At 47.6% G+C, this 21,535-nt stretch overlaps 1 protein-coding gene across 3 annotated transcripts in view; it reads right to left on the reverse strand.

Moving 5' to 3' along the window:
• Positions 1 to 12,391: 12,391 nt before the first annotated feature.
• Positions 12,392 to 21,535, reverse strand: part of FBXL20 (F-box and leucine rich repeat protein 20) — a 61,814-nt gene continuing 52,670 nt past the window's right edge. For 2 of the 3 annotated variants that reach the window (XM_080923892.1, XM_080923893.1), the window contains exons 13-15: positions 21,123 to 21,179; positions 19,930 to 20,142; positions 12,392 to 18,931 (exon numbers count right to left, since the gene is read on the reverse strand). In XM_080923892.1, coding sequence (XP_080780018.1) covers positions 18,824 to 18,931; positions 19,930 to 20,142; positions 21,123 to 21,179 — 378 coding nt within the window. In that variant the 3' untranslated portion in view covers positions 12,392 to 18,823. The remainder of the gene's footprint in view (positions 18,932 to 19,929; positions 20,143 to 21,122; positions 21,180 to 21,535) is intronic. The other variant, XR_013975194.1, reaches the window with a different exon arrangement.

A 21,535-nucleotide genomic window follows, 5' to 3' on the forward strand; every position in this document is an offset into this window, starting at 1 on the left:
AACAACTTGAGCTCTAGTGTGCAGTCCCTCCCACCCTCCTCCCTGCTGCCCCCACGCTCACCATAACCCCAGGAGACATGTTCTGTGTGAGGGGACATGGAGGTGGGGTAGTTTCCTTCTGCACGAAGCAATCCCTCTCTCCCAAAGATGTCTCCTGCTGTTCCTTTTCTCCTGAGGCTAGGGATACAGGCTGCCAGGCGGGCGATGCAGCTGTGTGGGGTCATTGTCCTAGCAGCCCTCCCCTGGCCCTGTGCTAAGATGGTACCCTGGTTCTCTATGCTTCTGAGAGTGTCTTGAAGCACACACAGCCTTCTTTCTCCATCTCTCCTGCCCACCCACAAAGCATCTGTTACCAAGGTAACAGCAATGTCATCAGTTTGGGGGTAGTGAGGAAGTAGAGTCCTGTACATGGGGAGGGTTAGGGGCTAGAATTAGGGGTGATGGACACTGTGATCTTGTGCTGAAGAGGGGGCGTTGGCCCAGACTGGGCTGGGGCCCCCACTCCAAGTGGACCAAGAGAAAGGAAGAGGATATGTGGGTGCAGACAGGCTGTGTGTTAGAGGTAAGAGTGCCTTTAACCAACTGTGGGGGAGAAGTGTGAGCATAATGATGCAGAGATATTGGGACTGAGATGTGTCCAGCCTTCCACTCCTCCCTAGGCTGAATCTCTGGGAAGGGTTCTGGACATGGCTGCAGTATCCCGGGGCTTGAGGCCCGGGGTTCATGCCACACCCAAGCAGTGCTGGAGGCTAAGCTAGGAGGTCCTAGCTACCAAATGGAGAGGCAATGGTAGTGAGGTTGCTGGTGCCTGTATCAACGCTCTTACATAGACCCTGAACCAAGAAACACCATGAGATGGCCTCTTTGGGCTACCCTGGGACTGGTGATGGGAGTCATGGTGGGTTCTCTTCAGAGAAGTGATGTGGGCAGTCTCCCGTGGTTTTAGCTTATGACCTTGGACAAGATAAATATCTGCTTTCTTGACTATCCTACTTCACTGATAGGCTGAAAATGTGCACTGCATCTGGGCTTCTCCCAAGATAGTATAAGCTGATGCTTTCAGGGCTCCTGGTTCCCCTTGCCTTCTGTGGTGCCTCCCAGGTGACATCTGACTCCCATCACCAGTCCCAGTCCCCAAGGAATTCCAAGCAAAGTAGACCCAACCCTGGCACTAAGAAGATATGCAAATGTGGTTCCCACGTCATTATCCTGTATTACTCAGCAGCAGGGCTCACAGCACAGGATTAAATACAAATATGTTATCCCCATTCTGCACCTAGACAGGCTGATACTTGATAGGTTTCCCCAGGGGCTGCCAGCACTGAGTCTTATGGTGCTTTTTGGGTTTTTGAATGAATGAGTGACCAAGGGGGTGAATATGAGAGTTATGGAGGGAGGGGGAGAGAGAGAGAGAGAGAGAGGGAACAGGTAAGTGTGAGCAAGCCTGTGAGTGCATGAGAAATACTTCCTCACTCTCTGGCTCTCCAGGTTGGCACAGTGCCTGGCACTGGCTTCAACCCCACTTGTAATTGTCTGGCAGAGTTGGGCATAGGGAAGGGACTAGGCACGGTAACTCAAATCCTGGTCCCTCCTAACCTCCTGATCTTGAGCTAGCTACTTAACTTTTCTGGAGCCTTGGTTTCCCCATCTTTGGGGAAAGGAGGGGAAAAAGGCATCTGCTCCATGAGACAGAACGTTTGAAAAGCACTCTGAAAGTCCTTTTGAGCATCAGAGGGAGACCGTTCCTTATGGGATGAATGCTAGAGAAATACATATCCACACAGACATATTTTTGGAAGAGGATCTTGCTCTGTAGCAGAGGCTAGCCTTAAACTGCAGGTCCTTCTGCCTTCACCTCCTGAGTCTAAACACACACACACACACACACACACACACACACACACACTACCTTTCTTCCTTGCTTTCCTTCTCTTCCTCTCCCTCTCTCCCTGTCCCCCTCTTCCCCTGTCCTCCTATCCCCCTTTCCCTCTCTCCCCCTTTCCCTCCCTCTTCCCTCCCCCCTCAAGCTCTCGAGTGTGTGTGTGTGTGTGTGTGTGTGTGTGTGTGTGTGTGTGTGTATGATTTATGTGGGCCAGTGCATGTCTGTGTGTGGAGGTCAGAGACAACCTGTGGGAGTCACTTCTCACCTGCTGAGATGAGGAATGAACTCAGCTCTTTTGAGCCCCTCTCACTGGCTCCAGTTACTTTTAACATAGGGTCTTGTTAGGTTACCCAGGCTCGTCTTAAACTCACTGTGTAACCCAGGCAAAGCTTGAATTTACACTCTGTCCTCAATGGCCCCCTGAGTAGCTGGGATACAGACATGTGCTGCTGTACCTAACTCTGTGGATACATGTTTTTAACTTATTATTATTATTGTTTGAGACAGGTTCTCACTATATAGCCCTGAAACTTGCTGTGTAGACCAGGGTGGCCTCAAACCTACAGCAGGCCCTCCTGCCTTTGCCTCCTTAGAGCCGGTACTGCAGGTCATGAGCAACTATGCCTGGCTTACATGGGGATTCTTGAAGGTGTCCTCTGTTACCTGGGGAATTAAATCTTGGAGCCAGATAGAACCTCAAAATATTTCCTATCATTTTCACTGCCCCAAGGAGAAGGAGGTGGCCTTGTCCCACTGAACCCACGAGGAGCTATGCTCAGAAGTGTGGACAGGTGAGTCTGGGTAGCAGTCCTGCCTTGTGAGGCCTCACATCCTTTCCTCCCAGGGCTTCTGAGAGCTCCTTCCCTGTGCTCAGGCCAGAGCGCATGACAGAGACTGAAGAGAGGTTGCAACCAGGACAGCTCTCTTTGTCTTCAGCTGGTCCTTTTGGGGTTCATGTCATTCTATATCTGTTTGTTCTAGCTCCTAAAGTGAAGAAGCCCTTCCTGTGGGGTCATGTCGGGGTCCCAAGGCCAGGGATGCTCAGAATTCTGTCTGACATGTAGATTAGGGGCTAAATGCTTATGTCTCACTCCTTGGGGACCACTAGGAATGTAGGAGACTCTGTGAGTCCTCAGTCTCCAAGAGTCCTGAGTATCCAGCCAAAAAGAGGCCATGCCTCATCCTCTTGTGGATTTGCTAGTGTATAAAGGTTAGAAGATGGGCCAGTGGTCCAGCTCAACTCCATGCTGAACTCTCTTTCAAAAATGTTTTGGTAGAAAACCTGTGATGCAGTGTGGGGAAGCTGCGCACGGCACCCCTCAGAAGCTTGCTCAAGGAAACCTGGGTCTTCAAGGCCTTGTTCACAAGCTGAGGGAATGGGCTTCCTGCTCTTGGGATTTTTTGTAAACTAGTCCTTAGTTCTTAGAATTTATTAGGTTCTGGGACATCCCAAAACACCCTGACCTCCCACTCTTCTGGGTTATTGTTGGGCATGGCTGAGTGTTAAAAAGGCCCTAGGAGTTAGAAAACCAGGGAATAAAGGCTCCTGTTGAGTGAGGCAGCCAGCTGTTGGCAGGGGAGCTGGAGGCCATTGGAGGAAATAGAGAGGGGTCTCTGGGCCTGGTGGCTCATGGGGTGTTGCTGCATGAAGCTACAGGAAGCTGCAGGTTCTTTGGGGAAGAAGGGAGGGAGGGAGAGAGAGGGAGAGAGAGGGAGGGAGGAAGAGAGAAAGGGAAGGAGAGAGAGACAGAGAGAAACAGAGAGAGGCAGAGAGAGGGAGAGGGAGAGAGGAAATCCTTAGGGGGTGGTTGGTCCATGTCTCAAAACCCCTGCTCTATTTGAAGCAGGAGGAGATCTCCATAGATGCTAATGCAGTCTCTCTGGCCAGTGCTCCTACTATGTGCTTATGTGCAACCACCTGGCTCGCCATAAAGCAGCCAGAGACCCTCACCTTCCTGAACCAGGAGAAACTGCAGTGGGGGAGGGGAGGAGAGGAGACTTAAATGTTGGAAAGAGGCTCAGGGTGAGCAAAAGAGGCCTGTCACTCACAGCCAATTAATCTCTCCCAGGTTAGTTCTGTGAGGTGTCCATCTATCATCCCAAGGTGGGTGACGCCCCTCAGTGACCTCAGCTGCTGTAGGGAGCACCCCTGCCCCTCCCTAAAATTGGCAAAGGCTAAGTATGACTGTTCCTCTGGGCAGGAAGCCAATGTCACCACTGTGATGTCATTGTGAAGTAAAAGTCTCTGGAGTCCATTATTTCCTGTGACCCTTGCTGCAGCTCCGAGATGGGTGGGTGGGTGGGAACTGAATGGAAAGGAGCCCAGAAACCTTGAGGATTTTCTCAAGGACACAGAGTTGTCGGTTGGTAGCAGAGCTGAGGTTTGTAAATATGCTGACGCAGAATTATTCTCATGCATGAGTTTTGCTCAACAGATGACCTAGTTAGTGGCCATCTTTTGTCACACCAGTTGTTCTGTGATTGAGGGACTGGCTTATAAAGAGGAACTTAGTTCTGTCCTCAGGAGGCCTACTCTCTATTAGGTTAAGTGAGCAACCACAAGATCAGAGCACAGGAAGAGGCAGAACAATATTGTGGGAGGGTAGCAACACCTCAATTTGACAGAGGACATGGACGGGGAGTGGGGTGGGGGGGGGAAGGAAGTTCTGGTTACATCCCCAGGGTCACAGCTCACACCTGAACATGGATATGGGGACCCTAAGTCTCAATATTGGTGATAGGGTCAATGTGAGGAGAAAGTGGGAAGGTTAGCCTAACAGGTATGGAGAGCATTTCCCCAGTGCCCCGGCATGGGTCACCTGCAGCCACTCCATCCTGCACCTGCAGAGCCTGGCTCGTGCCCCGTTCATCAGTAGATGTCCGAAGCGGCATTGGCTGGATGGGCCGAGGTGCCAGAGAGAGATCGTGCCTGTGAAGAGGGCCCTTCCCTGTTTCCTGGCCAATCTTTGTGGACAGTGAGGGCTGAGCCTTGGCCCCTTGCCTGTCACCATGTGCCTGCAGATGTGCCACTGTCCGTGGGAGGGATGGGAAGCAAATGCTACCCTCCTGACTTACCCATGGTGGCATTCACAGAGATCCAAGCAAGAGGACTTCCCTGTTTCTGCAGTTGAGCCCGAAGGCAGGAGAAGTCGGGGGCCAGAGGGGGAGCAGCATGGAAGAAGAAGGGGAGCCAGACAGAGCCTGATGAGGAGAGGATGCTTATCTGCCAGAAATCATTTTGATGGAGAAACACATGCTCACTGACCCTCAGCCCAGGGATGGGCTCCTTAACTATTAAAGCAGCGGACTAGTTATGAAGCAAGGAAGGACTCAGCTTGATTAAAGAGTAGATCTGGAGGGCTAAAGCGATGGCCCAGTGGTTAAGAGTGCTTCCTGTCCTTGCAGAGGGCCAGATTTTTGTTTCTAGTACCCTTGTTGGGTGTCTCACAATCACCTGTAACTCTGGCTCTAAGGGATCCAGTACTCTAGGCCTTCCTAGGTACCTGAGTTCACATGAACATACCTGCACACATACACACAACTAAAATTCACATAAAAACACATCGTTTGGCTGGGTGGTGGCAGCCACAGCGATATGCGCACCCTTAATCCCAGCAAGCAGAAGGCAGAGGCAGGCAGATCTCTGAGTTTGAGGCCAGTCTGGTCTACAGAGTGAATTCCAGGACAGCCAGGGCTACACAGAGGAAAGCCTTGCTCAGTGGGTGATTGCTGAGCAAGCACGGGGCTAGGAATTTGGACCCAAGTAAGCACTAGTGGGCATCTGGGTCCGCCTGCAATTCTTAGCATTCTGGAGGAAGAGATGGAGCAAGCTAGCTAGACTAGACAAACTGGAAAGCTTTGGGCTTCAGTGAGAGACTGTGCCTCAAAATATAAGGGCATTAGTAATCAGGGATGACAAACTCACATTGTTTGCTTGTTTTGAGATGGGCCTTGTTCATAGCCCCAGCTGAAATGGAACTCACTATGAAATCCAAGTTGGCATCAGACTTGAAGCCAATCTGACCTCTACAGGCACAAATGTGTGCCCACAGACATGTGAACACACACACACACACACACACAGCAGTTGTGGTGGTGTGTCTGTACTTGTAATTTCAGAGCTGTGGAGGTTGTCTTTTTAGTTATGCTTGGCTGACTCTGTTAAAAAAAAATTGCTGGGTGTGGTGATACACACCTTTAATCCCAGCATTTGGGAAGCAGAGGCAGACAGATTTCTGAGGTCAGCCTGATCTACAGAGTGAGTTCCAGGACACCCAGGGATACACAGGGAAACTCCATCACAAAAACAAAAAACAAAAAACAAAACAAGAGCAAAAGAATTACAAACAAAAAAAAATTAAAATACAACTAAAGTGAAGTAAGACCTGAGAAATGGCACTTAAAGTTGACTTTTAGCCTCTACACACATGCACACACACTCACACATATGCAGGAAAACACACACACATACATACACACACACATGCACACACACTCACACATATGCAGGAAAACACACACACATGCACACACACTCACACATGTGCAGGAAAACATACACAGACACACACTCGGCATTGGAGACTAGGAATGTTTGTGCACACCTGTAACCTCAAGCACTTGGAGACTGAAGTGGAAAGATTATCATCAGCTTGAGGTCAGCCTAGAGTGGAATCTTGTCTCAAAATCCTCTTTCCCCAAATCCTTGAAGCCATATGTAGTAGCTCACACACAATCCCAGCATAAGGAAGGCCGAGTCCAAGGCCTGCTTGAATTGCATAGTAAGAAGGTGTTGCAAAAAGCTAAGGGTTAGGAGCTGGAGAGATGGCTCAGTGGTTAAGAGCACTTGTTGCTCTTGCAGAGGGACTGAGTTGGGTTCCCAGCACCCACATGGTGACTCATAGCCACCTGTAATCTAGTTCCGGAGGATCTGATGTCTTTTTCCGAATTTTTCAGGAAGTCAGGCATTCACACAATGACCTTATAGGCAGGCAAAATATTCACGCACATAAAAGAAATAAATCTATTAAAAAATAGCCAGGCAGTGGTGGTGCACACCTTTAATCCCAGCACTCAGGAGGTGGAGGCAGGTGAATCTCTAAGTTCCGGGCCAGCCTGGTCTACAGAGTGAGTTCTAGGACAGCCAGGGATACACAGAGAAACCCTGTCTCAAAAAAAAAAACCAAAAACCAAAAAACAAACAAAAAAACAGAACAAAAACCAAAACAAAACAAAATAAACAAACAAACAAAAACCCCAACAACACCAAAGAACCCACGATAACAACAAGAAGCCACCGAAGGCTGAGGATGTAGCTCACTGAAGGCTTGGTTTTAGGAGGCCCAAGCCTTGACTTGCCCTACAGTGGGGTGAGGGAAGAGAAAGGAGACTGTCAACAATAACAAAGATGCAGGGTTTAATGACAGGTAATGGTGAGGCTTCAGAAGAATTCCTCCACATGCTTTTTCCTCTGCCTTAAGTTCACACCTTGAGAAAAAGGTGGAAAAGAGCGTCACCTCTTGTGTTCAGCCCGACATTCCCAATCTCATGGTAAGGACCGTCCACTTGAACACCTGCGTCCTGCTGCGGCCTTATCAATGTATTCAGGGCGCGGATGATATTGGGGGCATTCTTTCTCCATGCAGGCCCTCACTGCTTTGCCGGCTGTGTGGGCTCTAGTCAGTGCAGACTCAGCCTGCCACGGGGGGATGGCTGGTCCGTGGTTCATCCTCTTAGTGCCCGTTCAACAGAGGCCCCTAAGGAGAGCTGAGCAAGTCAAGCCGGGCCTATAAGACTCTCTTAGAGCCCACAGAAGCAGACTGAGCTGGAAATTGAAACCTGACCTGGAGACATGTGGGAAACGGGCCCTGCCTGAGACGCAAAAATATCAGACAACTCGTGAAGGTACTTAGGGGTGTGTTTCTCACTGGCCCGGAGGCCCTGAAGACGGTAGCTGCCAGAGAACTCTTCAGTCTCTACGATTCCTTCCCCACCACCCTTTCCTCCATGGCTGCACTATTTCCGAAAAGGACAGCCATGATCCCACGGTCTCCAGCAGGGGACCCTTCAGGCAGCCAGTTCCCCGCCCTTGCCTCCTGTCACTTCTTGGCTCCCTCCTTTATTACCTAGACCTCTGACAGGTTGCCTCTTCCTGTTGAAACTTTGACCAGGCTATGCCTTTCTTCCAAACAGAGGTCTAACCTGACCTGTGTTAGACCCTGGGGTGAGGACGGAGGCTGGCATAGGGGCGGGGGCAGGGGCACTAATGCCTGACAGGGGTTCGGGGGCGCCTTGTAACCTGACTGGCCACACTACTCTCTGAGACTCTGGTCCCCTTCTCAGGCCCGGTTCTTCAGAGATTCACTTGAATCCTTGGGGTGTAGTCCAGCTGAATCGAGCCTTCCCTTTCCAATTTACCAAAAAAGCCTATCTTAAAGCTTCAAGGTTTCTTAAAGCGTTCTCAGTCTCCAGAACAGATTATCTCTGCCCCCTGGTGGCCAGATATAGTACCGCCACAGCCAACAGGAAAAGCAAGGGTCCTGACAGGATGCAGAGTGGCTCTCAGGCTTATGAGCCTCCTTCCCGCAGTCATCGTTGAACCCTGGGCCACTGGGGCTACCTCAGTGCTCTTCATGCTTCGGGACCTGAACCCCAGAGACTGCATCTCAGAGATGAAGCCCTGTCTGCCTGAGCACCGGTTCTCCAGTTACGGTGGGAAGCTGGCCAACTTTACTGATGGGGCTGGCATTTGGCAGGGAGCAGAACCAAGGGTGGGAACTCATGAAGAAACCCTTTCTCTCTTGACTTGCTATGTGTCCTTCAACTAACCTTTACTGAGTACCAAGAACTACTTGGCACTACTGTGAATAGCTTTCTCCGGCTTGATATGTATAACATACATTATGCCTTGCACACAGGGTCCAGAAATGTTAATTAACTCTCTCAAGGACATACAGATAGAAGTGCTGGACCTTAGGTTTGGGTCAGCATTTCACTCCCATGTCTGGGCAGTTTAGGGCTGTCTGTAGGCTAAGGGAATGTGTCTTATGCCTCCCAGCCTCAAGCCCAGACTCCTTCTCCCATCCTGGTCCTTTCTGACTCTGTAGGACCTGACCTGTTGAACAGCTCACCCACCAGGACCTGATCCAGGTCGCTGGGACTGCTGCTGGGACCTACCTTTTCAATGTTCTTAGAGCAAGGAGCTGGGCACGGCCAACCATGGACTCCTTCCCACCAGAGTAGACATTATCATTTGGCTAGCAGGGTTTTTATAAAACATTTGAACCTGAAGGTACCTTAATAGTCACTTGAGTCATACTCCTGGCTCCTCAACAGAGTCTCATGTAGCCCATGGTGACCTCGAACTCAATATGTAGACAAGGATGGCTTTGAACTCCTGATCCTCCCACCTTCTTCTCTGTAGTCCTGGGATTATAGTAGAAAAAACTTTCTATAATGTCTTTCCAGAGGAAGAAACTCAGGGCCAAGGCCAGGAGGCAGTCCAAAGATAGCAAGGCTGGTAGAGGTAGGTTGAAAACTTAGCCTGGGGCTCTATATCTAGTTAAGAGTGGATGCTTAGTACACTCATGAGGCCCAGGGTTTGATTCTTAACACCAGAATCAGAAAGGATTCTGCTATTGCCTTTTCTTCTTTATTTTTTGAGATTTATTTATTTTATGTACACCTGCAAGGTGGGGTTGTTGGTTTCTGGAGGTAGGGGGTTTCTGGGGGTAGGGGGCATTGGTTGCATTGTTAGTAGTGTTTAAAGATGAAACAGAAAAAAATTAGGATTTAGATCTTTCTCCCACTTATCCCTTTCCTCCTATGTAGTGATGGGGGGTGGGAAAAAACCTACAAAGGAGCAAAGATCAGCTATAAGCAAAGAAGAAACAAAAATTTGATTCAGAGGTCTGTCTCTCTTTCCTCTACATCCCTCTTTCTCTAGCAATAGAAGTTGAAACTGGGTTGTGTGTGTATGGGGGTGGGGAATAAAGGGTGGGAAAAAGGAGAACCCACAAAGTAGCAAAGACCAGCTACAATTCAGTATTCGGATCTCTTGGGTCAACTTAAAGCTAGCTCTAGAGATCTGGGGACTAACATAGCTGTCCCCAGTGCTGAGACATAAGGCAGGGTGGGGGATCAGACCTAGGCTTTGCACATGCAACCAACATCTGTCTTTAATAAAACTGCTAAATGTTTTCAAGCCTTGAGCAATCTTTCCCCACACTAAGGCCATCCCTGTAACTCTGTGTGGGTCTTTTTCTTTGCAGTTCTGTAGACTGAACACAGCCTTGGAGATGCTCTACCACTGAGCTACACCCTTGGCCTCATGCATTTTTTAACTAAAAAATTTAAATGATATTTAGTGGGTTGGGTGAATGTTTGCTGGCATGTATGGGGGTCAGAGGACAACTTGTATGAGTTGGAACTCATTTGGTAGGGCTGGCAGCAGGCACCTTCACCCCCTCAGAAACCCCACCAATCATCTGCCAAAGCATTCTGTTTTAGGGCTCAAAATAATGGATTTCATTTAATTGTTCAGACTCCCTTCTTGAATCTTAAACCTGATGGGCTCTGGCAAGAGAAAGTGGGTAGAAAGACAAGTAAAGCACGGCTGGATTGACAGAAGGGAAGAGAAGTTATCGGATAAGCCAGGCAGACACCTCTGCTGGCTCCTGGGGACTGTATGACCCACAGATGACTAATTCAGACCTCATCTGCGATTTATGCAGAATAAAGAATAGATGTCACACACCTGTAATTCCAGCAGTCAGCAGACTGAGTCACAAGGATTTCATTTCTGAGACTCGCTTGGGATATATAACAAGAAACTGCCTTTAAAAGTCTATGTGTGTGGGTGGGTGGGGCGGGGTGTGGGTGTCAAATAGAACTTATGATTTCATAGGCCTCAAGAGTTTTTTTCTTGATACTGTAAGTAACAAGAATTTTATTTTTTAAATGGTGTTGTCTATTGAATCAAGTACCATTCATGTGCTAGGCAAGTGCTTTGCCTTTTCAGTGTCCCCAGTTTTTGGTCTGAAACAGGGTGTCATGTTGCCCAGGCTCACCTCAAATTTGTCACATAGCCAAAGAGGACCTTGACCCTGATCTTCCTGCCTCCATTTGAACCTGTTTTGCTTTTTTTTTTTTTTTTTTTAAGATTTATTTATTTGTATGAGTAAGTACACTGTGGCTGTCTTCAGACACAGCAGAAGAGGGCATCTGATCTCTTTGTAGATGGTTGTGAGCCACCATGTGGTTGCTGGGAATTGAACTCGGGATCCCTGGAAGAGCAACCAGTGCTCTTTAACTACTGAGCCATCTCTCCAGCTCCGTTTTGAAGCTTGAAGATTAAATTTGCCTGTCCTGTGTGAGCATATCCTGTCAGCAGAGGCCTTGAAGAGGCATCAGGTCTTCTGGAACTGAAGCCAGGTCCTTTGTAAGAGCAGCAGATGCTTAGCCATGGGTCACCCCTCCCTCTAGATTTTTTGAGGCAGGGTTTTTCTGTGTAGTCTTAGGATCCCAACCACTCACCTCCAAGTGTTGGGAAGAATGAATGCATCTCTGTCTTCCTCATCTCTACCAAAGTGACAAGAACCTGCTATATTTACTGCTGTGTGTCCCTAAGACCTTTATATGGCGGTGGTAGCTGTGTACCACCATTCTTCCCAGACGTGCATTAGATACGGCCAGTGGAGGCAGCTGTCTGAAGCCACGTGTGGTATGTGCTACTGATTCTGACTCCTGCACTTGCTCCATCTGAATTCACCCTGTCAGGGGAAAGGTAAACCAGGGATTCAGAATCTTCAGCAGGGAACGGTGCTGGTGCAGAACCCAAGCCGACTGGAAGCCAAGTATCCTACTGCTGCTGGCCAGGCCATAGTTCTAGGCCAAGTCAATACTAAGGTGGTTGGGGCAGGTAGGTGGAGCTGGAGAGATGGTTGATGCTTGGTTTCTATGTTTTAAAGATTTATTTCATGTATGTGAGTACACTGTCGCTGTCTTCAGACACACCAGAAGAGGCATTACTGTGAGACACCATGTGGTTACTGGGAATTGAACTCAGGACCTCTGGAAGAGCAGTCAGTGCTCTTAACCACTGAGCCATCTCTCTAGCCTGATTCCCTGGTCCTTTGCAAGGATACATGTGTTCCTGACCGCTGACCCATCTCTCTCTCTCCAGCCCTCCGGGTGAACCTAGTTAAGGTAGCTCAGATTTCTATGTCCTTTGTTTCTTGAAGTCTTGTGGAGTTGGTGTATTAAATACTAGCTATCAGAAGAGTACTAAGGTTATTAAGTGAATTAATGATATTTAAGTAAAGAGAGCAAACAGTATTCCCCCAAATGTCCATTTAGCCCCAAGAGCCTTTGAGGGTGTAGGACCCGTAACTCAAGCCAGGCTGTTTCCACAGGGAAATGAAAAGTCTCCACAGCTTATTTCCTTTAATTACATCATAAAACAAAATTAGAACATACAGAAAACAATAATAGTTACATAACAATTTACTTTATATATTTATATATATAAAAACATATCTTTAGTCCAAAGATTTTAAAGCAAAAAGAATCGTCTACTGCCTCCTTGGATTTTATTTAAAACAACCCTCTTCGTCCCCCACATCCTTGGATGCTGGAAGTATGAGGTGTACATACAGTCACTTAGCTAATGGAACGTGGTGTTAAGTCCCCACTGGGGAACAGTTAGGGGCCTGGGGAGTAGCCAAGTGTTGGCAGCAGGCCCGGTGAGAAAACAAGCAAGCAGCAGCCCCTATACAGCGAAGTCCAGGTCACAGGGCACAGGGATCACACCGTGACTGCCCTGCTATCCCTCAGGGAGTCAGTGGAGTGGGGTGAAGGACTGAAGTTCTGCAGACAGCACCAGGTACCAATCCATCTGTCCCTGAGCAGCCTGGCAGGAAGGGGCAGGTCCTCACAGTGCTCTGAGCTCTGCACAGGCCTCACAGGTCACTCAGGTCTGTGCCCTCAGGGTCACTGGAAGGTGGGCAAGGGTGAGCAGAACCACCAGGAAATAGTAACTGGAAACAGTTCCTGGGAGGAAAAGAGAGGTGGCCCGAGTGGATAAAACAGAAGGAGAAAGTGAGCTAAAGCTTCTTCCTGATACTCTTTTGGGTAGTGATCTCTGATTCTTGGGGTCAGTTCTGGGGTCACATCAGGAAGGAAGAACTGGCCTATAAGATTGTGGGACGTGCTGACAGGGTCTAGGTGTTCATGTGTCACGTGTGAGTGTGGCAGGGAGGGCGTCACAGGAATCAGGCTCACTACTTGTACTTGTTAGAGATTAACAGTCGTCAGAAATATGTAAGAAACGATCCTCACAAGGAGCAAGCCTTCCTATGGAAACCCAGACAGCGAGGTTCCTTTTGCTGATGCCCTGCTGCAGCACTGGGCACTGGTGCCTCTGGGGAGAGGAGGGAGCTAACTAATGGGTCACATCACTCAGTCATTTTCAAGAATTTAGAGGTCCCCGTTCTCCAGTGCTACAAACAACGAGCGGTTGAATGTTTTGGGGAGCGGAGAGAGAAATGTTGGGTTACAGGAAGAAACCCATGTACGCAGCAATACCGACTAGGTCGGAGCTAACCCGATAATCAGAGTAAAAGGATGTAACTTCAAAGATCTCAGATCTGCTTCCTGGGACCTGGGAGACGACAATGGTCTCCCACTACCTCTTCCTAGGGCGAGGATTGTTATCCACCGTCCACACTCCTTTCCTGGTACTAATGCTGTCCCCAGATGCAAGGAAGCCCTTCTTGCCACCAAAAGGGCATGGAGTTGATGCCATGAAGAACAAACAAACAAACAAACAAACAAACAGTAAATGTGTCACATGAGCGCAGCATCCTGAGGCAAGGCATCCTTTCATGAGCCTTGCCTGTCATGTCTCCATGCCAACTCCTGGGAGAACACAGTCGAAAGCATTACTAGGTTTCTGCTTGCTCATGGTTCTTGTTCTACAAGTGGCTGAGAAGCACGGACACTTTTGTAAACTTGGCTCCACAAAGCCCGAGACCAAGCACTCATGTGGCAGAGACTCCAACATACCCTGCTTGGTTTGTATAACAGAAGCCTTTCCCTCTCAAATATTACACGAAACTTTCTTGAACTCCCAAGATTCAGACTCAAATGAGGATATATATATAATATATATATATATATTTGCTGGAGAATATGTGAAGTCAAGACATTTGGATATTGTATTTACAGTCAAATTTTATTCTCAAATCAGCAGGGCTAATCACACCCTATTGCTAACACTGCCTTCTGAATCTTCCAATGCAGCCTTAAGATAAAAAAGGGTGAGGTTTGAGATTCCCACTCTCCCTCATCCTTCTGACTTAAGATTTTTTTATCCTCAGGTCATACAAGGATTTCTGCTTTAAGACCTCCACATAAGCATGCTACTCTTCTGAGAAGGCTGGGCTCATCCTCTGGTCTGTCAGCAGAAACCACAGCACAGAAACTCAGCTCTACAACTCAGAAAGAGCAGAGCTCGTTGCTTATCCACCCTCTCACTGATGGCTTTAGAGCAACGAGGCTTGCTTTTGAGATACCTTTTGTTACAACGCACGTGAGCACATGGATCCCATGGTTTGTCCATGACAGTCAGAACAACTGCCAGCCTCCAGCTCTGTTCCTTCACCGTCATTGAGTCAGGTTGTCGGACTTGGTCTACAGTCTTCACCTGCCCAGCCATCTCAACAGCCCAAGATCAATCATGGATCTATGAGGACTTCCAAGTATCAATGCTGTCATCTATGAGGCTGCTCAGAGACAGGCAGGGAGTCAGCTCTCCTCAGTGACAACTCTTCTACACCCTAACAATGTCAAATCAAGGCATGTTTCAAACACATTTTAAAAGATAACTGAAAATATCAAATACTCTTCCGTGGCCCACAGCTACAACAGAAACTCCAAACAGTGCAGTGCACCCTAACAAAGCACAGGTCACCGACCTTCCCTGGGAAATGCCTAAAACACCATTCCTCACTTACATGTCCCATAAATCAACCTAGTAGACATAAAAATCTCACTGGAAATTTACAGAAACAATCCGAGGCATACGTTCACACCCAGAAAAGCTGTCTAAGAGATCAGGAGCAGTGCATTTGTAAGATGTTAAGCAGTGTTTTAATATTTCAAACACTGGGGAAGAGATGGATGTCAGGCCCCTTTACTCCTTGGAGCCATCAGTTAGACCTCAAATTAGACTCAAAGCCAAAAACCAAATACCATGGACCACCATGTAAGAAATATTCCAAGCCACTTCCACTTGACTATACCGTATTCAGAACACAGCCTGCTGTGACCAAGGGAAAAAAATCCAAAGATGTTGGACTATCCCATAATTGGATAGGGCTTTGCTGGAAGAACTGGAGAGACTGGTGGCTACCTTCATAGGACTAATAAAGCAGAGGCAGCCAATGGTGGTGGAATATTACAGATGACACGGGGTGTGTGTGGGAGCGTTGCATGCATATTTGGGAACTTTCTTTAGACATACCAGCAATCTCTCCTGGCTACCTGGAGGCTTGGGGCAACATCTCTGAGGGTGCCTCATTCTTTTTGCTTGGCTTACTGAAACAGTGTAGTCAAGGCTGTCCTTAAGGTCGGCCTGAGCCTGTAGGCCCCATCTCTTCCTAGAGCTTCGTGCCATTCACTTTCCCCCACTGTGAAAGGTCTGGGGTGGGTGTAAAATGAGGCAAATGGACCAACAGGATCCCCCCCACCCCCGCAAAGACAGTCCTTTGCTATGTATCCCAGTCTGGCTTGGTACTTGCAATAATCTTCCAGCCTCTCCTACTACATCTCATTTTCTTCCTTGTTATATTTTTGTGAAAGTGCATGCCATCTCTTGTATGGAGGTCAAAGGTCAACTATCTGGAGTCATTCTGTCCTCTGCACCTTGGTAAGGCAGGGTCTACTTCTGTCAGTGATGCGTGCTCCAGGATGGAGGGTCCTCTAGCTTCTGGCCCATTATCCCGTCACAAATCAGAGTCACAAAACTCCACCCTGGTCTTTTGTGTGGGTTCTGGAAGCTTAACTCTAGCAGGACTGCACAACAGGCACTTCACCTTCCAGTCACCGTGGCAGCCCCCAATAGGTTTTCTCAAAAAGGAGTTTCCATGTTCAGCTTCATTAGGGGTGGAGATCTAGCCCAGTGGTAGAGCATTTGCTTAATGCTTGAGAAGGCCCTGGGTTCCATCCACTGTCCTAAAAACAAACCCAACCCCATCAACCAAACCAAAACCCTAATGAATGCTGAAGTCTTCCGTGTGTGGGGAGCCAGCACTTGGACTCAGGCCCGAGCTTCTCTATGCTCTGCCAGGCACCACAGGCTGATGCTTGAGGAAGGAACAGCCCGTGCTGCACGTCAGCAGGCCTCCTCCTTCTGACTTGCGTTGACCCAGAAAGGTCGTGATCTGCCTTATCAGTAGGGGTCACCAGGACCAAGCCAATGAACCTGCCTGTGACAATACTCTGAGAAGACAGGCAGCATTTAAGACCTCTGACACAGTAAGAGACTCATTCAAACTTTAATGGTAAAAAAGGAAGTACCTGGGTGACAAGGGTGAGGGTAATTGACTGTGTCCACAACCTGCTCTGTATTCAGGTCTTACTTTCAACTCGTTAGGCACTTAGGGGGAAAAAATCAAAAACATTTAGAGCTGACATCCATCAATTTCTTTTGGTTTTGCTGTAAAGACCTCAGGGATCTACATCTAAATACATCTGCAAGTGTGTATGTGAGCTAAGTTTATAGTCCCAGAAGTTAGGAGGCCAAGGGAGGCAAAAAGATAATCATAGATCCCAGGCCAGCCAGGGCTACAGAGTGAGACTTTGTCGAGGAGTGGGACACACAAATATCCTTGGCAGGTAAAGCAGTACCAGCCACTCGGGGTGTGGGCTAAGGTGGAGAGTCCAGGTGCCCGAGACCAGTCAGGCAAGCAACATAAGAAAACAGTCTCAGAGAAAAAAAAGAAATTTCTCAAAAGGCCATTTGATCATAAAAGGAATAAGAACACAAGTAATTTAACTTTCAAAAGAGCATAATAAAATAAGGTTTAAATAAGTTTAATATGATAAATAAATCTGGTAGCATAGAATTCGAAGATCTCTCATCTGATTGTTTTCTACATTAATGGAGAAATACATCAGACTTTATTCCTATATATTCTGGCAGAACCTGCTCCTATAGCATTAAAACAGCCCTTTTTTCACAACAGGATCACAGGCTTACACACCCATGTCCTAAAAGCCCCTTTCCCTAATACTCTACAATACCCTAATAAACATCACACAGGCTTTTCTACCACTGAGCCTTACAAATATGCCTTAGATACTCATTTCTCTCATTTTTTTTTTTTTTTTTTTTTTTTGTGTGTGTTTCTTTGAAGAGGCTTTTTCTTGACTTGGAACCATAGGTACTAAACCTGTTCCCTCAGCTCTGGTGTCAGGTGGCCACGATTGGTACAGACTCTGAGCCCTACTCCCTCTCTCGGCTCTCTGGCTGCCCCAGTGCTCCCACCTGGCTGCCTTCATATCACCGTTCAGAGGAAGTCTGCAGAGGGCTGATATGCTGAGGTCTTCTGGTAACACACAGGCAGCCATTACAGGGCTCTTCTTGTACCCCTGTTGGGATTAACTGTGGGAGGGGTTCAAGAAACCAACAGCAGCCCCCACCCCCAGCAGCACTGCTGCAAAGTAAGTAATTCTAGTAACTTCATACATAGGTAGAGATCACACCCACACGCCTGTCGGCATAGGATGTTGGTCATTTGTGCTTGAGCTTTGGAGCAGGGACATCCAGGCTCAGTTTGGGGGTTCATCACCCACTCCACACTACTAATGCACTTCTCTTAGTAAGCTCAGCTAGTTTAGAAGGAAGGAAATGTGAAGGGCGGGGGGGGGGGCACACCGTGCAAAGGAGCATACAGCATAGGATACAACAGAAACCAAAACCCAAAAGGCAAAGATTCTTTTCATCCAAACCATCTGACTATTTCTTATAACTTTCCTGCTTTTGTTAAAATTTCTTTCCAGACTGGCAAAGATTCAGGCAGGGTCCCCTGATGGTAAAAGTTAGATTAAAAAAATATTTATTGATGTTTCTTTTAAAAATGTTTGGTGACCCCAACTAATTCATCCAAAATGCAAACTGTAAACGCAACAGCAGCAGAGTAACAATTGAGTGGGCAGCACAGTGAGAGGGAGAGAGCGCGGCAGTGTGCGGGAGAACGGAAGACGGTGCACAGTGACATACAGTGACAAACTGAGCAGATAAGAAAAGTAGTTATATTTGGACCCCAGTGATTTCAATGCAGTTGCTAAAAAAACCTCTGGGTCAAATACTAAAACACCAGATGAATGGATGAACCCTCTCTGTGAGCATGCTCAGCATGTCGGCACGGCAACAAGGAAGCCCAGAAGGTGTGTAGGCATCTCCCAATGGATGGCTACCATTTCTAGGAGGCAGAGAAGTTTTCTTTCTGGTCCCTGGATACGTCATATATTGTTCTCCATGCTACCTCTCACCCTGGAGGATCATAGTTACTGCTTTAAAACCCCCACAGAAACCCCTTAATAAAATAAAGAAATCACAGGAGCAGTAACACTGGGCTCTGCTGGAATGTCCCCTCCCTCTACATGGCCTACAATTGCTTCTGGGCATGTCCAATGGAATGGTTAGGTTTTACCAATCCACTTGTTATAGCCAGGATGGACTTCAGGGCCATGGACACAGAACTATAGCAGATGGGGTGAGGACATGTGCTGTGGATGTGTGGCTCTTGGGATCTGGACGCTGCCCTTGCTTTGTAACCCTTGCCCAGAACACTGGGGTCGCTTCCACCGGAGAGACTCCACGGTATGTCTAGAAGTGTCATTAAATACTCAGTTCACCAAGGTTGACCACCTCCGTTGTCATAGGATGATGCAGCATCTGCAGAAGCGCTGTCTGCTGCCCCCTACTGACGGGGGTGGAGTGACAGGGGCGAAGTAGGCGTGGACTTTAATATTGGGTAAATGGGTCTGAAACAAGACAGAAACATTAATGACAAAGAGAAGGCAATGCTGCTTTCCTAGAGGAACCAAGGGGCAGAGAGAGACAGAGAGCAGGGATGCTAAGAACTCCTAGGATGTGCAGAGGCTCAGGTTGTACTGTGCTCTGAGGAGAGAAAGGGAATGAAAATAAATTAGTTTCTCATCTTGTCCCAAAGGGATTCCCAGTTGGAAGAATCCCATAGTTGGAAGAAGCTAGACAAATTTAAAACAATTACTTATTGAATCAAAACATGTTTCTAGTCTTTATCTAAACACTTCCTAGGTTTAAAGCATGTGTTCCTTCTTAAGTGAGAGGGTCCAAAAATGGGGATCCTACCTTTAGGATCTCAGCTTCTTTACACATCCCATAATAGCTAAGTAAAAGACAGTCAAAATACCAGTACAAAGATGCTCTGGGTAGCCCAAGACTGTCTGTCCTGTTGACATAAGGTCTTCAAGAGCCCCTTCTCTCTGTTGTGGGAGGTGGTTGGCACACTGTTGCTTCCTGAGGCAAGTGTGGAGCTGTAAATCTCCAGTATCTCAACCTCTCTGCTGTACATGCTAGGTAAGCTCTCTGCCCTAACTGCATCCTCTAGCCTCCCATTACCTTTTATTTTGAAACAGTGTCTCACTATGTGGATGGTCCAGACTGGCACCTCACTTAGGGTTTCTTTGTCACGTCTCTTTTCTCTTTAGAACCAAATTCTAGCATGGGAGGCTTTTTTTGGTTGTTAGTTTTGTCTGTGCTCTGGAGGTTGGTGGAGGTCTGGATATGCCGCCCAGACTCCTTCCCTAGGCAAAGGCCTTTCTTTCTTTCAGGGACACTTTCCTACTGGTTCCACCTGATATGGGTGGAATCTACGCTGAGGCTTGCTTGCTAACTACCCAGGGGAATTTCATGAGGAAGCATGAGAAATCTGAAAAAAGAAAAGAGCAGGTGAGACGCAGTGGGGTGGGGTGGGACCGAGGAGAGCAGCGCTCTTTACCCTGAGTCTCTTGATGCCAGCGCGGGTGATCTGCTGGCAGTCATAGAGCTCTATCCGCTCAAGGCTGTGACAGCTCTTCAAGTGCTCCAGGGATGCATCTGTGATTAGTGGGCAGTTGTCCAGTTCAATCACCTCCAGCTGATCGTGGGCGCAGGCCCCGTTCCCTAGGTGACGAATTCCATCATCTGTGATCAGCTCACAGTGAGAAAGACTCTGCAACCCAAGAAAGCAAAGATGGACAACCAGGCAACTTCTGGCACTGCATTGAGTTTGCCTCAGACTTACGTCAAATCCCAACATAGGCTTTTCTGGTTGGGCCTGGTGAATAAAGAGCCTTCTAGAGCCATACACAATGGAACAAGAATGCCAATCAGAGCTGACTGACAGCCTTCTGCTCTCAGCATGGATGACTTAGGGCTTTGTTTTGTTTTTGGTATAATTACAAATTAATTTTGTGAATTAATGGAATGACTATTAACTATTTCACGAAGTAAAACAGCATTAAAAATTACCTACCCTCACAAGGTATAGTGGCACACCCCTTTAATTCCAGCAGAGGTAGGAGGAATTCTCAGGAGTTGAAGGCCAAGCTGGTCTATAGAGCAAGTTCTAAGATAGCCAGAACTACACAGTAAGATCATGGTGTCAGAAACAAACAAATCCAGTCCCTAAATCAACACTTTTCTTAACTATAGGCCTCAAATTCCAGGTGGTCCTCCTGCCTCAGCCTCCTGAGTGCTGGAGTTACAGGCATATGCCACTGTACCTCATTAGCAGTGTGTCTTAGCTAAACACAGCCACACTAAAACACTTAAGGTTGGGGACAGTGAGATGGCTCAGTGGGTAAAAGGATTTATTTCCAGGCCTGGTGATCCAAGTTTGTTCCCCAGAACCTATACAGAAGTGCCCGGGGAGCATTAACTCCAGAAAGGTGTCCTCTGACCCAGTGTCAACACACTTGGTACATGCAAACACACAGTACAGAGTTCAGTCCCCAGTGCACACAGGGTGGCTTATCATGACCTATGAGCTCTGTTCCCGAGGATCCAATAGGAATAAACATAAATGGTACATATCTATGCGTATAGGCAAACACACACACACACACACACACACACAAAAGTAAAATAAATAAGTTTAAAAGTTCTCTGAATAAATAAATTTAAAAGTAAAACAGACAAAGTCAAACTTACCAACACTTGAAGCCGAGGACAGTGTATGGAAAGCTGGATTAATGTGCTATCTGTGATCTAAAACAACAAGTACATTTGTTGTAAGTAAAATTATATTAATTTAGATGCAGTTCATGAATTAATTCTTGATGTAACTACTTCTAATTCAGGTATCATTTCTCAACTTTTCCCCCAGGGATAAGAGTTTGTCTGTGTAGCCCAGGTTGTCCAGAAACCCACTCCGTTGACCAGGCCGGCCACAGAGAGCCACCTGTCTGTCTCCACAGTGGTTAAGATTAAAAGTGTGTGCCACCACTGTCCAGTTTGAGCATGGCTCAAAACTCAAGAGATCAGCTGTGCCCAGAGCACCGGTGCTGGCTCGCTGGTTAAGAGCACTGGCTGCTTTTCCAGAGGAGCTGGGTTCAATTCCAGTT

Source organism: Micromys minutus (assembly GCF_963924665.1).
Source record: "Micromys minutus genome assembly, chromosome: 10".
Lineage (NCBI taxonomy): Eukaryota > Metazoa > Chordata > Mammalia > Rodentia > Muridae > Micromys > Micromys minutus.